This window comes from Lissotriton helveticus, chromosome 3_1 (genome assembly GCF_964261635.1).
Source record: "Lissotriton helveticus chromosome 3_1, aLisHel1.1, whole genome shotgun sequence".
Taxonomy (NCBI): Eukaryota; Metazoa; Chordata; class Amphibia; order Caudata; family Salamandridae; genus Lissotriton; species Lissotriton helveticus.
Window position 1 is genome coordinate 1,141,396,469 of NC_136061.1, and position 17,767 is coordinate 1,141,414,235.

Sequence of the window (17,767 nt, forward strand, 5' to 3'; positions counted from 1 at the left end):
AGATTATTGCCAGATCTCATCCCAGTGGGGACCCCACGTTTGCCTGCCTGAACGGAAGGCAGCATCCCCATCTCCAGCCACACAGGCCTCATCCGTGCACCAGGGCTTGTGCACGGATGACTGCACAATGTGACTAAGTCACATGTGACTAAGTGTCACATGTGACACTTAGTCACACACACTTTGTCGATCTGTTGTTGAGTGCCTCGGGAGACCTGCTCATACAAAAGGGTGACTTGTGTTCCATTGTCTGCTGCTGTGGCCACCGCTTTCGCTCCCAAACAGACTTCCTATCGTGTTACAAAACCTCCCACCTCAAACCTTCCCACTGCAGACTCAGCGCGAACACAAACCGGCAATTAACAGCACTTCCGTTAATCGGAGAGGACCGCACGGGCGGCGGCGCCTGTTCATGCACAGAGTGTACATACAGGCTGTATGACTCTCTCCAAAGCTGTATGGAACTCTGAGAGCCTGATGTACATTGCCAGACAGTGTGTGGGGGGGCTCGCAGTGTGTGGGGGGGCTCGCAGTGTGTGGGGGGGCTCGCAGTGTGTGGGGGGGCTCGCAGTGTGTGGGGGGGCTCGCAGTGTGTGGGGGGGGCTCGCAGTGTGTGGGGGGGCTCGCAGTGTGTGGGGGGGGCTCGCAGTGTGTGGGGGGGCTCGCAGTGTGTGGGGGGCTCTGTGTGGGTGTGTGTGGGGGGCTCTGTGTGGGTGTGTGTGGGGGGGTCTGTGTGGGGGGGGCTCTGTGTGGCTGTGTGTGTGGGGGGCTCTGTGTGGGTGTGTGTGTGGGGGGCTCTGTGTGGGTGTGTGTGGGGGGCTCTGTGTGTGTGTGTGGGGGGGGCTCTCTGTGGGTGTTTGTGTGTGGCATTTGCGAGAGATTAAGCTATTGGCATTGTAAATGACTGCCATTTATTTATGTTAAAAAAAAAAAATAATAATAATGTCAAGAGCAATGCCAATAGCTCTAACTTTAACAAAGGCAAAACCATTGCATTGTAAATGCTTGTTCCTCCAATGAAAGCTGTATTCTTATAATTAGAAGATCCACTTTTCAATTCTGGATGGGGGTATTGTCACTGACCCCTTAAACAGCTGGACCAATGGTTTGTGGTCATTTACCGTGAATGGGTGGCCCTATAGGTAATGGTGGAAATGCAGACACCCTCAATGTATTGCAATAGCTTCTTTCACTATTTGAGAATAATGTTGTTTGGTAGGACTTAGTGCACGGCTGGTGTAGACGACGGGGACCCATTCCCCGCATTGCCGAGATAGGACTACCCCATGGTCAGTGGGACTGACATCTGCTGATAGCTTGGTTATTTGGTTGGGTCAAAGTACGCGAGAGTGGAGTTCTCTGGCAGTGCTTGCTTGGTGGCCAGGAAAGCTTGTTCTTGTTTGGCACCTTGCTGCCAGGGGTCCAACGCCTATGTGAGCTCACAATGTGGTTTGGTGAGTTGGGTGAGGTTCGGCATGAAGTGGGCTCAGTAGGTGACCATACCTAGAAAGCATTTGACCCCAGTGACATGGGTTGGTGCTAGTGCCTACAGGATGTTGCAGAACTTGACCAGGGTCCGTGGCCCCTTTGGTGAAGAAGTGGTAGCCAAAGAAGAATATTTCCAATTTGAGAAACTAGTACTTCTCTCTGTGCAAGGTGAGCCCACTGTCTTGGAGGCGTTTGAATACAGTACTCAGTTTGAAGTGTGGGCGCATGGAACAGTATGTCATCACTGACATTCAGGACTCCCTGGAGCCTAGCCAACACTCCTGATGACGTCCTGGATCATTTCAGCAGCCCTGGAAATGCTGAACTTGAGGCGCTTGTATAACCTCAGGCCGAGGTGGGTGGAGAATGTTGTCACACAGCTGTCGGGGTTATGTGCCTCTCCCGTTTTATAGCAGTGTTCGGGAGGCGCATGTCAACACATGTCCTCAATTCTCCAGTTCGTTTTAGCTCTCTGGCCACTACGATTGGTGAAATCCAGGATGTCAGCCCCTTTACTTTTTCAATAGTGTCTTCCGCATCTAGCTTCCATGGTTCAGCCTTTACCTTACATCGTTGATGAAAGGCTACCTGTCTATGGTGCAGTGCGATGGGATGCACAGACTGACTAATGTGCAACTGGACCACTTGGTCTTTCAGACAGTCGATCCCTTTGAATATGCGTTCAAATTCACTGAGTAGGGATTCCACTGCCCTGGCATGGATCCCAAAGGCAAACTGAACTAGCCGAAGATGTTCGGCTGTGTGGCAGCTGATGAGCATGTGTGAACCACCTCAAGTACGTTCACTTTTGTTCTTGTGGAACAGCCTTAGTGTCCAATTGTGGTTGTGAAGGTGCCAGCAAGGGTGAGATGTGGTGTAGGCATGCAGAAAGGCCTCCTGCTCACACAGGGGTAGGGGAACTGTAGCGAGGCTGAGCTAGCAGCAGAGCGGGGCCCTCTGTGCAGAGGCCTGTGCCCAGTCGGAGACAGGAGCTGCGGTAAGGCACGATTGGCCGACTGCACTGTGGAAAAGGCTCCCTCCTGTGTAGGCTGTCTGGAGTGTGAAGGCGTCGTCAGGGTGTCACTGAACACCGCGGGCGCTGGAGAGGTGTTGGGCCGGTGCAGGCATGGGAGCCGGTGAGTGGTGTATGCAGGTCCCGCAAGCGGATGAGGATGGTGTGAAGTGCTGCCAGTTGTGGACTGGGTACCTAAGGGCGGGGCGCCAGAAGTGAGTGAGAAGTGCGGAAATGCCGATATACTTCCCACCATTTATTTTAAGCCTTGATTCGCGTGACCTCTGGCTAAACCAACATTTGCTCTAAGGCCATCGGGAACACGAACACCCCTCGAGCTGCAACGCTATAGACCAGAGTTCTGAGGTGATGGCGATAACCTGTTCTGTTCCGTCCCTAGTGAGTCTCCTTGTCTGCCTTAAGGGGAGGTTTTATTCTTGAAGACCCGCTGTCTGCGCCGCTCAAGGGACTGTCAGCAGTCCACATCAAAGTTGTCAACTGCGACAAATTAAGCTTGCAAAGACGGCAGTTTCCCATCCGAAATTGAATGGATCAATTTCATGTAGATGCGATTAAAGAATATGTGTCAATTCACTTCTCTGACTAAACAAGTTCAGTTTTGGTTCACAATGTTTTCTGTAAGAGGTTTCCAGTAGCCCATACCAACCCATGACCCATACTAACACTTGTTTCGAGAAAGACTCCATCATTTCACTGATCGAAAATAGCAACGGATCACTTCTGCCTTAATGCAGTTTGACTTCAGGGGTCCTTGACCTCAACGAGTTAATTATCATCAATTTGACGTCTAGTAAAATACTAACAGACAAACCAATCAGTGTATTTTATATTAAGTTCTCGTTACCAATTATATTTGTCCCATTGCTAATGCTAATAAGCATTACATTTATGAAGATCGAGATTACAAGTTTCGGAACTATTTCTGACCCTTTCGCGCCATCCTGTGGCGTGTAAAAGTAAAGCACCTGAATGATTTTTTTACACAATTGTACCAACATCGTTAAACCCCGAAAAAATAAGAAGATATTTATATTTATTTCCATTTTGTTACATTTTGCCGAATTAACAGCGCTCCATCACCGCTTTCTTTTATTTGAAGGGATATTTTCAAATGGCCATCACCTGGATTTGTATTTTATCACTCCTATCTTCCAAATGGATGCATTCTGGAAGCGCACATTTAAAGGCTTTATTTTCTACTTCTCTAAAGTCTTCTAGTGTTCTTGTCTTTAATTGTGAAATTGTGCTTTCCACTTAGAATTTAAAAGAAGAGCATGTCTTTACATTAAAACCGAACACCTAAGGCGATACAAAAAGAACTTTATATAGATTTCGCTTTTAATCTCTTACCATTGTCCAAGTTTTCAAATGGCTTGTGGGAATTTTTTTAAATCCTTCAATGTTTATGTGCACAAAGTCCATTAGGAGGCGGCGGCGGCCACCATAACAGGGCGAAAGTAAAGTTTGCATCAGTTCGTAAATTACCTACATTGAGTAATTCATTGAACGTCAAAGTGGGTGAATGTGCCATATTCAAGTCTGTATTTTACGTCACCAGGTGCCCGTGTTAATTTAGAAATCATCTAATTTGCCAGTTGTCATTGTTCTAGTTCGCAATCAGTTTTACAATGTTGGGAGACAGATTGTGTCTAGAATACCTCTTTTATTGTCAAAAATAAGGGGATCCCTTTTGACTGGATGCTCTGTAAAGTGCCTTGTTTAGGAATCCTAGTTTGAATCCCTTTTCCGAGAAGCAGGAATACATGTCTACTTCTCTTTTAAGGTTCCATATTGGATTTTTTATTAAAGGAAATGGGTGACTAGATTCTGTATTCAGTGTTGCAAATGCTGTTGTTGTCATTCTGTCTATTAATGTTATCAATTTAGTATCTCTGATTGTTAATACACTTTGAAAAACAATAGTTTTTGCTGAGATTCAGTTCCAATTCAATATTATTACATTTACGACTAAGCAGGGCCACTGGAATCATGCGACAGGGGAAGACCAAATAATGCTGCATGGTTGATTCAAATTATGTGGCACGAAAAAACAAATTATGTTGGGTAATGCGGACATTTTGTGATAGTATTGCTTTATATTTTGTCATTTTTGCAGTTGTTAACCCTGTCTGGAAACATTTTTCATTTCTCAAGTACCTGTTTAACACATAAAGTCCACCAATAAGCAAGAGAAAGATGACCAGCTAACCATTTTACTGACCTTCCGCTGTGCTGTCATGCATGTAGTGAGTGATTATAGGATTTTATCAGTTTGAGTTTGAAACATGTTTTTGTTAAAATCTGCAGTTTATGCAGCAAATGATGGAATATGTAACAAATGTAGCAAATTCATAATTATGTGGAAAAAGCTGTGGCCACAAAATTGCATAATTCCAGTGACTCTGCTATGAAGGTACTTAAGCCAATCCGTTGGTATTTCCTAAGGTTCTTTCCAAATTTTAAAAAGCTATCTTATCCAAGATGGCTGCGGATGGCAAGATCGGAAAAACAGGCTCTCGGGCTTGGGATCACTAACTAAGTGTAAATGCCACCCGGCCTGTTTTCCCCGTTTACCCCGCCACAGCCATCAACTCTATCACCGCAGGACTTACCGGGACCGATCGGGGCGTCTGGCAAAACTGCTGCGAGAGCGTCCCCAGCTCCCTGGCTGCCAAGCGGTCCTGCCGTGGAGCCCAGGTTGTTCCCAGGTCCGCCTGGCGATTTGCCCCGCAGAAGCCCTGGAACGGCAGCGGTGACTCACGTGGTGGGATTCACCTGCACGCAGGCGGAGTTGCCAAGCAGGCGTCCAGCGAGGAGTGACGAAGAGGTCGGTAGGACCCCTTGATGGGCGCACATGCTGGATCTCTCGAGGAGCAGCTTTACTGACCCGCACACCTGAACTTGCATCGTTCTGAGGAGCGGCTCCCCCCTCCCTTTTATTTTGCGCAGAAGATAGGCGTGAAAGGAGCTTGATCCTGCTCCGGATCGGGAAGAGGTTGTTGCCTAGCCCAAGATGGCCAACGCCTGGGACTGTGTCTGATCGAGTAAAGATTACTCGAAGCTCCTCTCGCCCCTGCTCACCGGAGCTCTGTCGGCCGAAGGCACGGCTCCCCCTCCTTTGATTTGCCCAAGTGGAAGCGGAAAATAAAAAATAAAAATAAATAAATAAGGAAGTCTAAAAGGAACCAGAAAGACTGGAAGTCAATGCCTGGCCCCAAGATGGCCGACACCGAGGACATCGCCGGATGAAGGTTTGCAGCATCCACTAGCCTTTTTGTGCCCTCGCTCACTGGGTCACTCAAATGAATGAAGGCTTCCCTCCCTCCCCCCCCCCCCCCCACCCCTCAGACCTGCCCAAAAGGAAGCCCAAAAAGGAGCCTGATCACGCTCCGGACTGCCACGGAGTCGACGCCTGACTTTAAGATGGCCAACACTATTCCATCTCGGCAAATAGAGAGTGGCATCCAACTCTCTGTTAGGATCTCCATGCAGTTCAAGGACATACCCAGGATGCTAAAGACTACCCTCCGCCTGCTCCAACGACGCTGTTCCACTCTAAGGTACCAGACCTGTTTCAAGACGCTTTCTCTCCTCCTCAGCAATCACGCACATTTTTCTGTCGAAACTATGCCCCAGAACCTTTATCTCTCCCACTCGTGTCGACTCTGCCCTCCGACCACCTCCAATCGGGACAAATAGATCCCACTGACCCTCACTCTCTCCACCATTAAGCAGCAACTACTCTCCCAGCCTAACCGATAGGCTCCCTCAGTGGTCTACCGTCATATCACCCCAGACCAGGGTAACCTGAATTCCACCGACTCCTTTTGCGGCAACTAGTTCTCACAGCCACCTATTTCTCCCATCGTTACCCAATGGCCTCTCGCCCAAGGGAGTCAAATGGCTCACATAGCAGAGAGGTCCCTCGCGTGCCTGCCAAACACTAGTCGTGTTCAGTTGCCCATAGTAGTCACTCCCAGACCTAGGGAATTTCGCCTTTCTAACTGCAGCTTGGCAACCCCCGTCTATTTTGTACGCAACAATGTCACCTGGCCCTCCACCACCGTCGACCCATTCATGCCAATCCATATGAAACCGCACAGCGTGAATGCCTTTGCTATTAGCTTCCTCCCTAGCCTCTCTCCAAAAGCGAGAAAAAAAACTTCAAACATAATCTAATCAGAGAGCACCCAGAAACGCTATTTGTGGACACTTACCACTGCACCTCCAAAGGGCAGTTAAAGATAGGTCTCATCTTCCACACGGATAGATCTGAGAACTGGAACACCACATTAAGAATGCAACTTCACATATCCAAAACGACGACCACCTCACATAGCTGTAAACTGACAACCTCTCTCCCTAACCAGGCTACTAGAAACGGGAACACATCAGTGACCATTTATTCAAATGGCACAGTCTTGATACAGGCTAACAATGAGAACCTAGAGGCCTTCGACTCCTTCTTCCCTGCTCCTCGTTCCGCCCTGCTTCACTCTCTTTGACCTGCTCCTCCCTAACCCCCTTCCCTGGCCAACATGCCCCATCAGGCAAAGCAAATACCTATTCCCACTCCCCTGATGAGATCCTTCAGCCGCCCCCTAGAAGCTCCTCCCACTCTTCCGCCCCCACGAATCGTGACCTTCAATCTGCAGAGGTAGATCAGGCCCCATCACCCCCTCAAACTCATCTTCCTCATCATCACACCACCATCCCACTGGCTCGGTCTACTTACCCCACTACTACTCCTGCAGAATCATTGAGGCAGAGCCCACGATCAGACCCCCCACCGAATGCCGCTACAGAGACAGCTTGGACGACCGACTTACCATTAGGCCTCACAACTCGACCCTGCTCCCCACCCCACGAGATGTCCCTACCCAAAACTGCTTGCCCCCAGCTCCGGAGAATATGGCGCTCAAGCTGACCCTATTAGAAACTCAGCTAGAAATAATATTCAGGGACCTTGAGGAAATCCTAACCAACCTAGGCAAGGCTCGAAAGCCCCAGCAATCCCAACCCAGGCCCTCTTCTCAGACTGACTATCCTTCTAAAGCCGCATCTTGGGCCCTCATCCGTCCTTGAGAACCGGCCGCAGAGACCCACCAGGATCGATGCTGAGATCCCGTTCCAGTCTCTCACAAGAAACAAAGCCCCCGCTTCTGGGGTACAGAATCCTTCTAGTAAGGATGCTGAGATCCAGTCACAAAGACCTTCCATGACTAAAGCAGCAATGTCTGCTGATGAAGCATTAGACCTAGCCTCCACCAATGACTCTCCTCTCTCAGCTTCCCAGAATTCCAATATTCAAGTGATCACAGGGTTCAGAAGAGACCACCCCAGCGAAAATCACAAGACCCCTCCCTCCCTCTCCTCAATACCGAGGGCCCCATCAGGAGAGTATCCGAGCAAAAGGAAATTATCCACTAACTGCATGCTCATTAATTGTAGATCAGCCCCCAAGCACGCAACAGAATTAGGAGAAGCCATCCTCTCTCAGGATTTAGATATTGCGTTCATCACAGAGACATGGCTGAATGAGATCTTCCCTCCCTGTTTTGATATGCTGGTGCCCCCAGGTTTCTCCATCATCAACAAAGATAGAAAAGATCAACAAGGTGGAGGTGTAGCCATCACCCATAAGGATGACATAGACCTCTCTGTAATGGACTCTTGCAAGTATAGCTCATTTGAATGTCTCACTGTCAACATCAAAACAATGGATAACAGCCCATTAGTTGGTCACCTTCTCTATCACCCACCAGGTAACACCCCCACATTTGGGGAACACTTCTCCGACTTGATTGCCCACTGCGCTCTCAAAGACACTAACTACCTAATCTTGGGTGATCTCAACCTACGCTGGAACGAAGCCAACTACACACTAATTCAATCTCTCAATGATCTCCTCTGCTACAATAACCTTTCCCAACACTGCTCGGAAGAAACCCACAACAAAGGAGCGACCTTGGATGCCATCATTGTCCATCGAGACGCAATTACGATTGACAACATTCTTTCAGTGGACTTATCGGATCACCACATGATCTTATTCCACTTGAACAAAAGCGTTCTATCCCTGCGCCCTGTTCAAGACCCCCCAAATGGTCCAGAAATCTCTCCAGATCCCCCTGGACTTCATGGAAGAAAGGCTAAAGCTGCTCCTACCCAGCGGCAATGATCTCTCCACAAATGATCTCACCTCGCTGTATAACATGAATATGGTAACCCCGCTGGACCAACTAGCACCCCTGAAACTTAGAAAAAAAATTAGCCATTCCATTCCGATCTTGGTTCGACTCTGACATCAATGAAGAAAGCAGACAACTAAGAGCCTCAGAAAGACGCTGGAGGAGCATGGCCACTACCTTCCACCGCGATCAACTCAGAACTGTCAGGAAGAAATACAAAAGTCATATCAAGAAGAAAAAAATCTGTGTATTTCCGCTCTGCACTGGATTGCACAAAAAACAGACCCAAGGAGCTCTTCAAAATCATCATACAACAAACCTCCAAACCAGATACGTCCTTGGGGCAGGCTTCCAAAAAACGGTGCGACAACTTCGCCACCTTCTTCATTGACAAGATCTCCAAGATCGAGCACTCTCTGGACATCAACTGCTCCTCCCATAGCAGCCAAGTTGGGGTGCTTAGTTGCGCTCCCACTCCCATCACTAAATCCTGGTCACTCTTCCAGCCCATTCCAGAAGAAGAGATAGCCAAATGTATCTCCACCTCTAAACCTTCATCTCACACCCTAGACCCTCTCCCTGCTCAACTCACCCAAAAATTGAAACTCTCCCTAGCTCCACTCTGGTGTAGGATTATAAACAGCTTTCTAAAGACCGGAATCATTCCAGATTGTCTGAAAGTGGGACAAGTCACCCCGCTGCTGAAAAAACCAGGCCTGGACATAAATTACCTTAACAACTTCAGACCTGTCTCCAACCTTCCTCTTCTTTCCAAAATCTTAGAAAGATGTGTTCTCCAACAACTAACTCAGCACCTGGACAATACCAACCTCCTCGACTCCCATCAGTCGAGATTCAGGAAAGGGTGCAGCACAGAAACCGTAATCCTCAACATAATTGATGATATACACAAATACCTTGACTCAGACCAATGCTGCCTCCTCATTCTCCTAGACCTATCGGCAGCATTCGACACAGTTGACCACAAACTTCTCCTCAAAGCTCTCGAAGAAAGAGCTGGTCTAGACAAGATGGTCCTCAAATGGTTCTCCTCATTCCTACACAACCGCTCCCAGAGAATCAAAATCAGAAGCTGTGAATCCGACCTTCAGCCAGTCATAAGGGGAGTCCCACACGGATCAGTGCTCTCCCCTCTACTCTTCAACATTTACATGGAACCCCTTGCCACCCTACTCAGAAAAGCTTTCACCTATATTCTGATGATACCCAAATCTACTTGGAAATCTCCTCTACTAAAGACATCAAAAGACTCAATGAAACACTAAGGGAAGTGCAATGTTGGCTGTCAAGCAATCACTTAAACAAAGAAGAGAACCCACAAATAGTCGAGTGGCTAAAAGAGATCAATGCGCTCAATGGGAACCTCACCCTGGCCGACTCTGTTAAATCATTAGGCATCACGCTAAACTCAAAACTGGACATGACCAAACACATTAAGATTTTGGCTAAGAGCGCCTTCCTTAACCTACTAAACAAAATAAAACCTTTCATTCCTCCCAAAGATCTCAAACAAGCCACTCAAGCATTGGTGCTGTCAAGACTGGACTATGGAAACGCAGTGCTCTTGGGAATAGCTAAAACACACCTTGCTCCTCTGAAAACAACTCTCAATGCGGTGCCAGAATGGTCACTAGAATAAATAAATTTGACCACATCTCTCCTGCACTCAAAGAACTCAATTGGCTACCAATAGAAATGTGGGCAAACTTCAGAACGGCCTGCCTCATCCACAAAGCCCTCCACACAGGCAAACCCGAATATCTGGCGTCCAAACTCAAAAAAGCAGGTCAGAACAGGAACCTCGGAAGCTCTAATACCTTACTTATTATCCAGCTAAAATCATGAAAACAAAAAAACACGGCCAGATCCTTAGCTGGAAATGCGCCCAAAATATGGAACTGTATTCCCCCCCTCCTCCCCCCCATCAGAACTATTCCCTCCTTTGCTAAATTCAAAAGTCATCTCAAAATCCTTTCACTCGATCGATCCCTAGCAATTAGATAGGAACAGTCGGAGTGCTGAAAAAGACACTGAACCTCTCTCGGCTGTGGGTTAACAAGTCCTTGTAACGGAACTCCTCAACATCTTCTTTACTTTGACTCTCATCCGGATTGTCTCGCTTTATTGCAATATGTTCTGCTCTCGTTTGGTGTGCTCTGTAACTGTTGTGAAGCGCTCCAATACCCTCCTGTCAGGCTAGCGCTATATAAATCTTCGTAAATAAAAAATAAATAAATTATCTCTAAATCACAGCCATGCTGTGACATGTTGCATACAGTCATAACATGTATGGACAGCACACATGTTTGAAGTTCCAACCATCCCACTGTTGTGTTAGACTATGAAGGGCCAAACCAACAGCCCAGTGTACCGCTTATTTTTGCTATATAGTTGTCTAAAATAAAATACTTAGATGATAATGCATATTGAATTATCACTAATGACCTTTGTGAACGTTCTATATATATATATATACCTTGCAAACCTCCTCTTTAAAACTAATTAACAGCAACCATGAGATTATTTTTGTGTTTTAATAATATGCAGGTTGTCAGAAGACCAACCACATGACACAGTCCCAGTTAATGTAATGTGTTCTACGCAGGACATCTGCAGTGTCCTTCAGATATTTTGTTAAATTGCTCACTTTTGGTCTGGGAAATGTATCCATGTTTTTAGAAACTTCAGATACGCAAGATTGTGGTCCTCTCAGGTGGAGGCCATATCATTTTGTGGATTTTTGGGAGAATGTATAAGATTTCAACTCTTAGCATGTCACATCAAAAATTAGAATTCCACTCTTCATATGAGGTTTCATCCACATATTTTCTCAGCAAATCAGACAATATGCGTAGAAAGTGTGCCCATGAGTATTTTAAGAATCAGAGGTAAGTTTCTCGTCAGTTAGCTGTTTCTATACCTCATTGTCATTGTCTTGGGTATCAAGAATAACTAACCAGATTACCTCTGTTATCCACTTCTATTAAGATTAATAAATCACTCAATTTACTGCACTCATGAATTGTACTCTTCCTAAAGGCTTCAATGAATTGTCACCTACATCTGTGATACATTTCGGTTTAGCTATAAAATCAGCACCTATATCCGATGCCTCCTTGTCAAGTGAATATTCATTGTTCTCTTGTAAAGATTATTTTGTCTGCACAATTCTTGTCTGTCCTTTTAACTGTGCATGTTTTGTGAACTGTAACAAGAAGCCATCTCTTTACTTTTTGTCTCGTGAAGCACTTTTTGCTGATTTAAATACATTTCCTTTTAGACTAACTTTCTCCTATAATGCTTCCACATAATCCACGATCATCTTCAGAGCCCCTTGTTTGGCCAACTAACGTAGACTCAGGTCTTAATGACCTCATCAGAAAGTTGTCATCAGTGGCATCAATAAAAACCTACTGGGACACTGTAGCGTACATGTCACTCATTTTCCCTCTAGTCTTATCCAGCAGGCTCTGTAAGAATGTGTGGCCTTTGACTTCACTTTGTGCTGAGCCCCTCTCCCTGGCAGGTCTGCTGCCCTCTGCCCCTTGCTATGCAAAGTAGACTCTGGCCATAGGACGTGGTCTTCATCCAGAGCATGCATCAAGTTCTTGTGCAGCATCAGTTTAACAGAAAAGTGTATGCATGTGGTCTTTGGCCCTTTGCCGTGGACTACTGTTGCATCATTTAGCCTATGGGCAGCTATCCACTCCAAAGGTCAGCTGAATGTTTTATGTAGAGGGTGTGGCCATTATGCCAAAACAGTGGGCCCCACCAGCCATATCCCCAGCATTACCTTCACCTATACCATGCACTCACTTTAGGTGCTCACTGTAGACCAACACATTATGCATTACAATTAGTATTTTACAGAGTTCTTGGCACAGGTAGTGTTGTCCTTTGGCTAGGCCCTGCTCCCATTCCCCTTTCCATGGGCCCCGTTGTACACCACCTTTAGGTATGTACAGCTGGCTCCTTACAAAAGGTGTGACCTGTAACCACAACCTGCCTGCAGTCCCTTTGCCTGCAAAATCCTTTGTAAGACTGCAAAGCCTAAAATGGTCAACAGAGCAATGTACTTTCTTTACCGATGAGATTTACTTTCTTTGAATTGTGTTTCTTAAATGGTTCACAAACTAAACATCCAGAGACAGATTAGTGAACCTATTGGTCCAAAGATATAAAACATTAAGGAGGTCATTTAAACTTCCACCGCCTTATAAAGATATTATTTCTTCCCATCTAAGCATCTATCGGTACAACGTATAGAAGGCATAGAAGTCCGGCAGAACAGGAGCCTTGTTATTTTTGCCCTGCTCAGCCTACTTTGGTTTGTCTTCCAGTGAGTGGGAGGAAATGTGATTGTTTCCTATTTGTGACTGCCAGACATTTCCTTTCCATCCTGACCTGGTAAAGTGTATTTGGAAGGACTGTCCTAACAAGGTGGGTCTTCCAAATTTCTTTGATTAATGGAGTTTTCGATGTGTGTGCTCTGCTGCTTACTTGGGAGCGATCAGTGAATCTGTAGGTTTATGCATTATATTGTCTTATTTTCTATATATTAATATACATTTCTAATTCCTAGTTGATCCTAGGAGATTGCATACTCTTTAAACACAGTTACTAACTCAGAATGTGAAAGTGCTGTCCCTTAAATAATTAGAAAAATGGTTTTGTTTGTGTAATAGAATACAAAAAAACAAGAATAAAAGTTGTATAATTCAATTTTCTTGACAGATATTCTCTGGAATTTCTAAGAGGACTGTTCTTCTGACAGATGTGAGGAACATTGACGAGGAAGAAGAAACCATTCAAGACTTGATTGAGATTTTTTTCCAGAAACCTAGTAACGGAGGGGGAGAAATACAGAGTATCAAATACCTCTCAGACGGCTCTGTAACAGCATATTTCGAGGAAGAGGACTCGAAAGCAGAATGAGATTCAAAAACTACACTGTAGAAGACTGCAGTGAGATGCACCAAAAAGTGACCTCTTTAATTAGTCTTCCATTACTAGTCATAAAATGCACCTAAATGCCAATGGAATGTGTGATCCAGGTTTAAAATCATAATTGTCTGTAATCCTAAAGACCTTAAAAGTGGAAATATGCAACTCTTTGATTTCTGCATACCACCAGGGTGTGGTAAGACCTTTTTTTAACCATGCAGTCTTAGGAACTTCATCCTGTTGATTGAATATTCTGTTTCTTAAATCATGTAGCTTTGTGGGGTGTATTGGGAAGACCGGTCAGGTGGCTTGCTCCAGCCACCATATCTGACTACATTAATTTTCAAATACACCACACCCTGACCAATAGTGTTGATGTAAGTGAGAGTCTGAATTTCTAAAAGAAGGCATTCATTGCTGGTGGACTACGCCTCCATATGCAACTGCAGCACTCAAAGAAGACTTCTGTTCCCAAAGGAACCCTCCCACCTGATGCACCTGTGAAGAATTTGAAGGTTGCCATGTTAGTTTGGGAAAAGGTTGACCAGTTTGAATGTTATATTAGAACATTGAAATGTTGGGAGCTCCATTGAAAACAATGGAGTGCTCTGGGCTTATAATGGCTGTTATAAGCCTGGAGCTCCAACATTCCAATCTTTCTTTGTTCCCAGCTCTGGCTGTGAACAAAGGCTTCAGGGAACCTGAGAGGATTCCAATCCCCTCACGCTCCCAAAAGGCTTTGTTTTTTTTGTTAGAACATTCTGTCCTCTAGTGACAGAATGTTCTAATAGCCTTATAGCCCTTCGTAGATGGGCTATACCGCTATTAAAGTCCCTCTCCCTCATTAAAGGCCCTCGCCTTCGGTTCGGGGCCTTTAACGCTGGAGAGGGCCTTTAATAGCCGGTATAGCCCTCTACGGCGGGCTACAAGGCTATAATAAAACATTTCTAACAATACGGTATGTTGTTTCACATCTTTTAAAAAATAAAACGTTTCATATTTTGTCTATACATTTCATAATACAAATGAAGGAATCTAATTAAAATAGTTTCACAGAGGTATCATTTAAATGGTTGAAAAAAGCTAATAAACAATACGCATCTTTATCAAATGTCAGTGTTCTTAAAAAATCGCTTATGCTGGCTTGATCCTTATGCTTTAATATGTGAACATTACTCCATGAATCCATTCATTTATGTAGCAGCAGCTGGTGGACTTCACATAAGAAAAGGATTCCCTTGCAGCCAGTGAACCTTTGTTTGACAGTGGCTCTTGGCCTTATGATATGCTGTGTCTTTAACTTTATACTTCTCGTATTGGTGATCGAAGACTTGGAAAAAACAATTAAAGTACTTTTCATTACCCCTGGCATTAGCCAAAATCTTGTGTTTTTATTAAAAATATATGTGTACTATACTTATAATGGCTTTCTATCAGCGCTCTTCATCGATTGGTCTGTTATTGTGCCATGCACCTTTTTCTTCCACCCACTACAGCGTACAGTATGGGGCAATGGGTTAGCCCACTTCAGCTGTTGGCTAACTTCAGTGCGAGGGGTTGCAGTCTTCCCTTCTAAAGGAATATATTCTCACACAAACTAGTTTCCTGAAGTGCTAGGGACTACTATGGCCCGAAACATTTTTTTGTTGTTGCTTTTAGCCAGTTTATTTTGTAGTTTGGGCAGGTGCCATCAGCTTCCCCTAAATTCAAGTTTTGGAAAACCATGCTCCAGCAAAAGAAGCATTGACAAAGCCAAAATGCTAACAGCCCCTGCCAGGCCAATTGGTTCCAAAATGTGATTAGTCTTTTGCTTATCCAGAAAGCATGTATCAGTGAATGTTTCTCTCATGGTATGCAACATCAAGTTTAGGGTCTCTGATTTATGGGTTAAATAATTTCACAAGTGGCTTTTTTATATTTGTAAAATTCACTTGACCGGATTGCTTGCAAACCTTTCTTGAATTTCTTAGTGTCAGTTTCAATTGTATATAATGTCCTTTATTAAACACTAAAGCATACACTAAAGTTTGGGGCTGAATTTAGTCTAAGATTTTTAAATGAAATTCAGATGAGGTTCCATTTGAAATCCACTGGATCAGCATAAATTTGGCACTGCAGAACACACCTGTACCACAGAGAGCACATAAATATTGGATAATTCAAAGGCAGATTCCTGGGGCACCCCACAGATCATAGGCATCGCCTGTGACCCACTATTCTGTTTCATTTAGAGAGACCAAGCACTACAAGGCACCAGGCTGTCTTGTCTTTGGACTCCAGCTTCTTATGAATAAAACTAATGTTCGATGGCAAGACATATTGGCATTTACCTTCTTTAACAAAGATATTGCTACCTGACTCCTCAGGCAGGTTGTCTACAGTTGAAAGACATAAGCAATAATATTGACTATTATTAAAACTGAAGGACTCATTTGTTCCAGAGAGGAGGAAACTGTTCTGCTTTAATCTCTAACAATGATGTCATGTAGGGACAGAGGTTTGAAAGCACAAAAATAACTCAAGATGCTGCAGGGTAGATCTTGTCCCTCATGCACTTCCATTGCTTAGATGGGAAGGAGGTAAGTGAAAGGGAATACTAGTCTTTATGGCGGGTTGGTAAATACACTAATCTAATGGACAAGTGCCCATAACGGCCTTTTTGCCCACATTTCCAGGGTTCCTATTTAATGCAGTAGATTGTGTTGGTTCTGATAAGCAGCGCCCTGCTTATTGGGTTTATTCCCAGCTAATTTAGCACATCTTCAATCTATGTTGTCGCACTACTCTTCAATGGTGCTGCCAATTCCAAATAAATCCATGGTGAACCCTGAATTCAAAATCCTTGTGTTAGCCGTGACTTAAGAAGACTGTGCGCCTTTCACCCGGTCTTCCTCAGTCAGGTAGCCTGAGGTAGGGTAGGTTCAAAATACTCAGTCTGACTCAAATTCTTGCAGCTCTGAATCGAAAAGATTTGATGGTGATCTTAGACTTGCAGGGCACATAGTTCTATAACCCATTCCTGAAGTTCCACAGGCATTACCCGTGGTTCAATGTGGGTCAGGAACACTCATTTTATTGTGATCCACGCAGCCTTACCTCGGCTCCTCTGGTGTTCATGAAAGTGATGGTGGTGATCACTGCTCGTCTTCAGAGGTCAGATGTGCCCAAGTATTCCAATACCTTGATGCCTCAGTCATTGTAGGCCACCTCCAGATGATAACTACACTCCAACATTGCTGGGTTTATCAATCACAAAGCCAAAGAAATACCTGAGTGAGCCCCATGCAGAGAATTCCCTTCATCTGTGCGGCACTGGACACAATGGTCTTGCAAGCCCTTCCTCCATTGCGTGGAGCTTAGGATACTCCGGCTATGACCCCAATGTTTTGGCACTGGTATTGGTATATTTTAATTGTTTTGTTAATTAAAACCAAAACAATGTTCATGTTATCAAGAGAAATACAGTATAAAATATTTTCAGTTTAAAATAGGACATCATATTTTAGTCCATGTGCGCTTGATCCTTGTGGTCGGTAATGTTCATATTCTCCAATAATATTCATGAATTTAGATCATAAAATCCGAGAGTGTCAAAGGCAGAAGTCAGACAAAACTTTGATCTTAATCTAAAATAATATAATGAATTTGTTCTGTAATTGAATTGATGTGCAAAGTCAACAGAGCTCTTCGTCAACCATGGTTTCCGCAGGGACAGGTTGATCTTGGCCGCTATGTACAAATCGTTGGTGCTGAAAATGACTAGAGCTTTGAAATGCAGACTCCTTTGATGCTTTAATCTTTTTCAATGTCACATTCAGTGTTCGAGGTGCGTAGTTAATTTGACAAACGTCCTTTTTAATTCACTGTATAATATAACATTTGTTTGAAGATGTTTTGTTGTAGAAATTAGATACATTTGATATTCATTCTCATATGTCAGTGACAAAAATGTAATGCTATTTCGATAGAAAATGAAAAGGTCAATACTCCTGTTTTGGCACTGGTTTGTTTTACTGAGGATGACTCTGAAGCTTCTTAGTCTCCTGAACTTGTGTGTTCCCATTCTGAATGCTTGGTGGCACATGCAGGC

The 17,767-nt window shown here is 44.7% G+C and overlaps 1 protein-coding gene across 4 annotated transcripts in view; it reads left to right on the forward strand.

The window, feature by feature from the left end:
- The window catches only part of NMI (N-myc and STAT interactor), a 201,199-nt gene extending 186,160 nt beyond the window's left edge, over nt 1–15,039 (forward strand). For all 4 annotated transcript variants that reach the window (XM_078681751.1, XM_078681754.1, XM_078681752.1 and 1 more), the window contains 2 exons: nt 13,468–14,232; nt 14,608–15,039. In XM_078681751.1, coding sequence (XP_078537877.1) covers nt 13,468–13,668 — 201 coding nt within the window. In that variant the 3' untranslated portion in view covers nt 13,669–14,232; nt 14,608–15,039. The remainder of the gene's footprint in view (nt 1–13,467; nt 14,233–14,607) is intronic.
- Nucleotides 15,040–17,767: the final 2,728 nt, after the last annotated feature.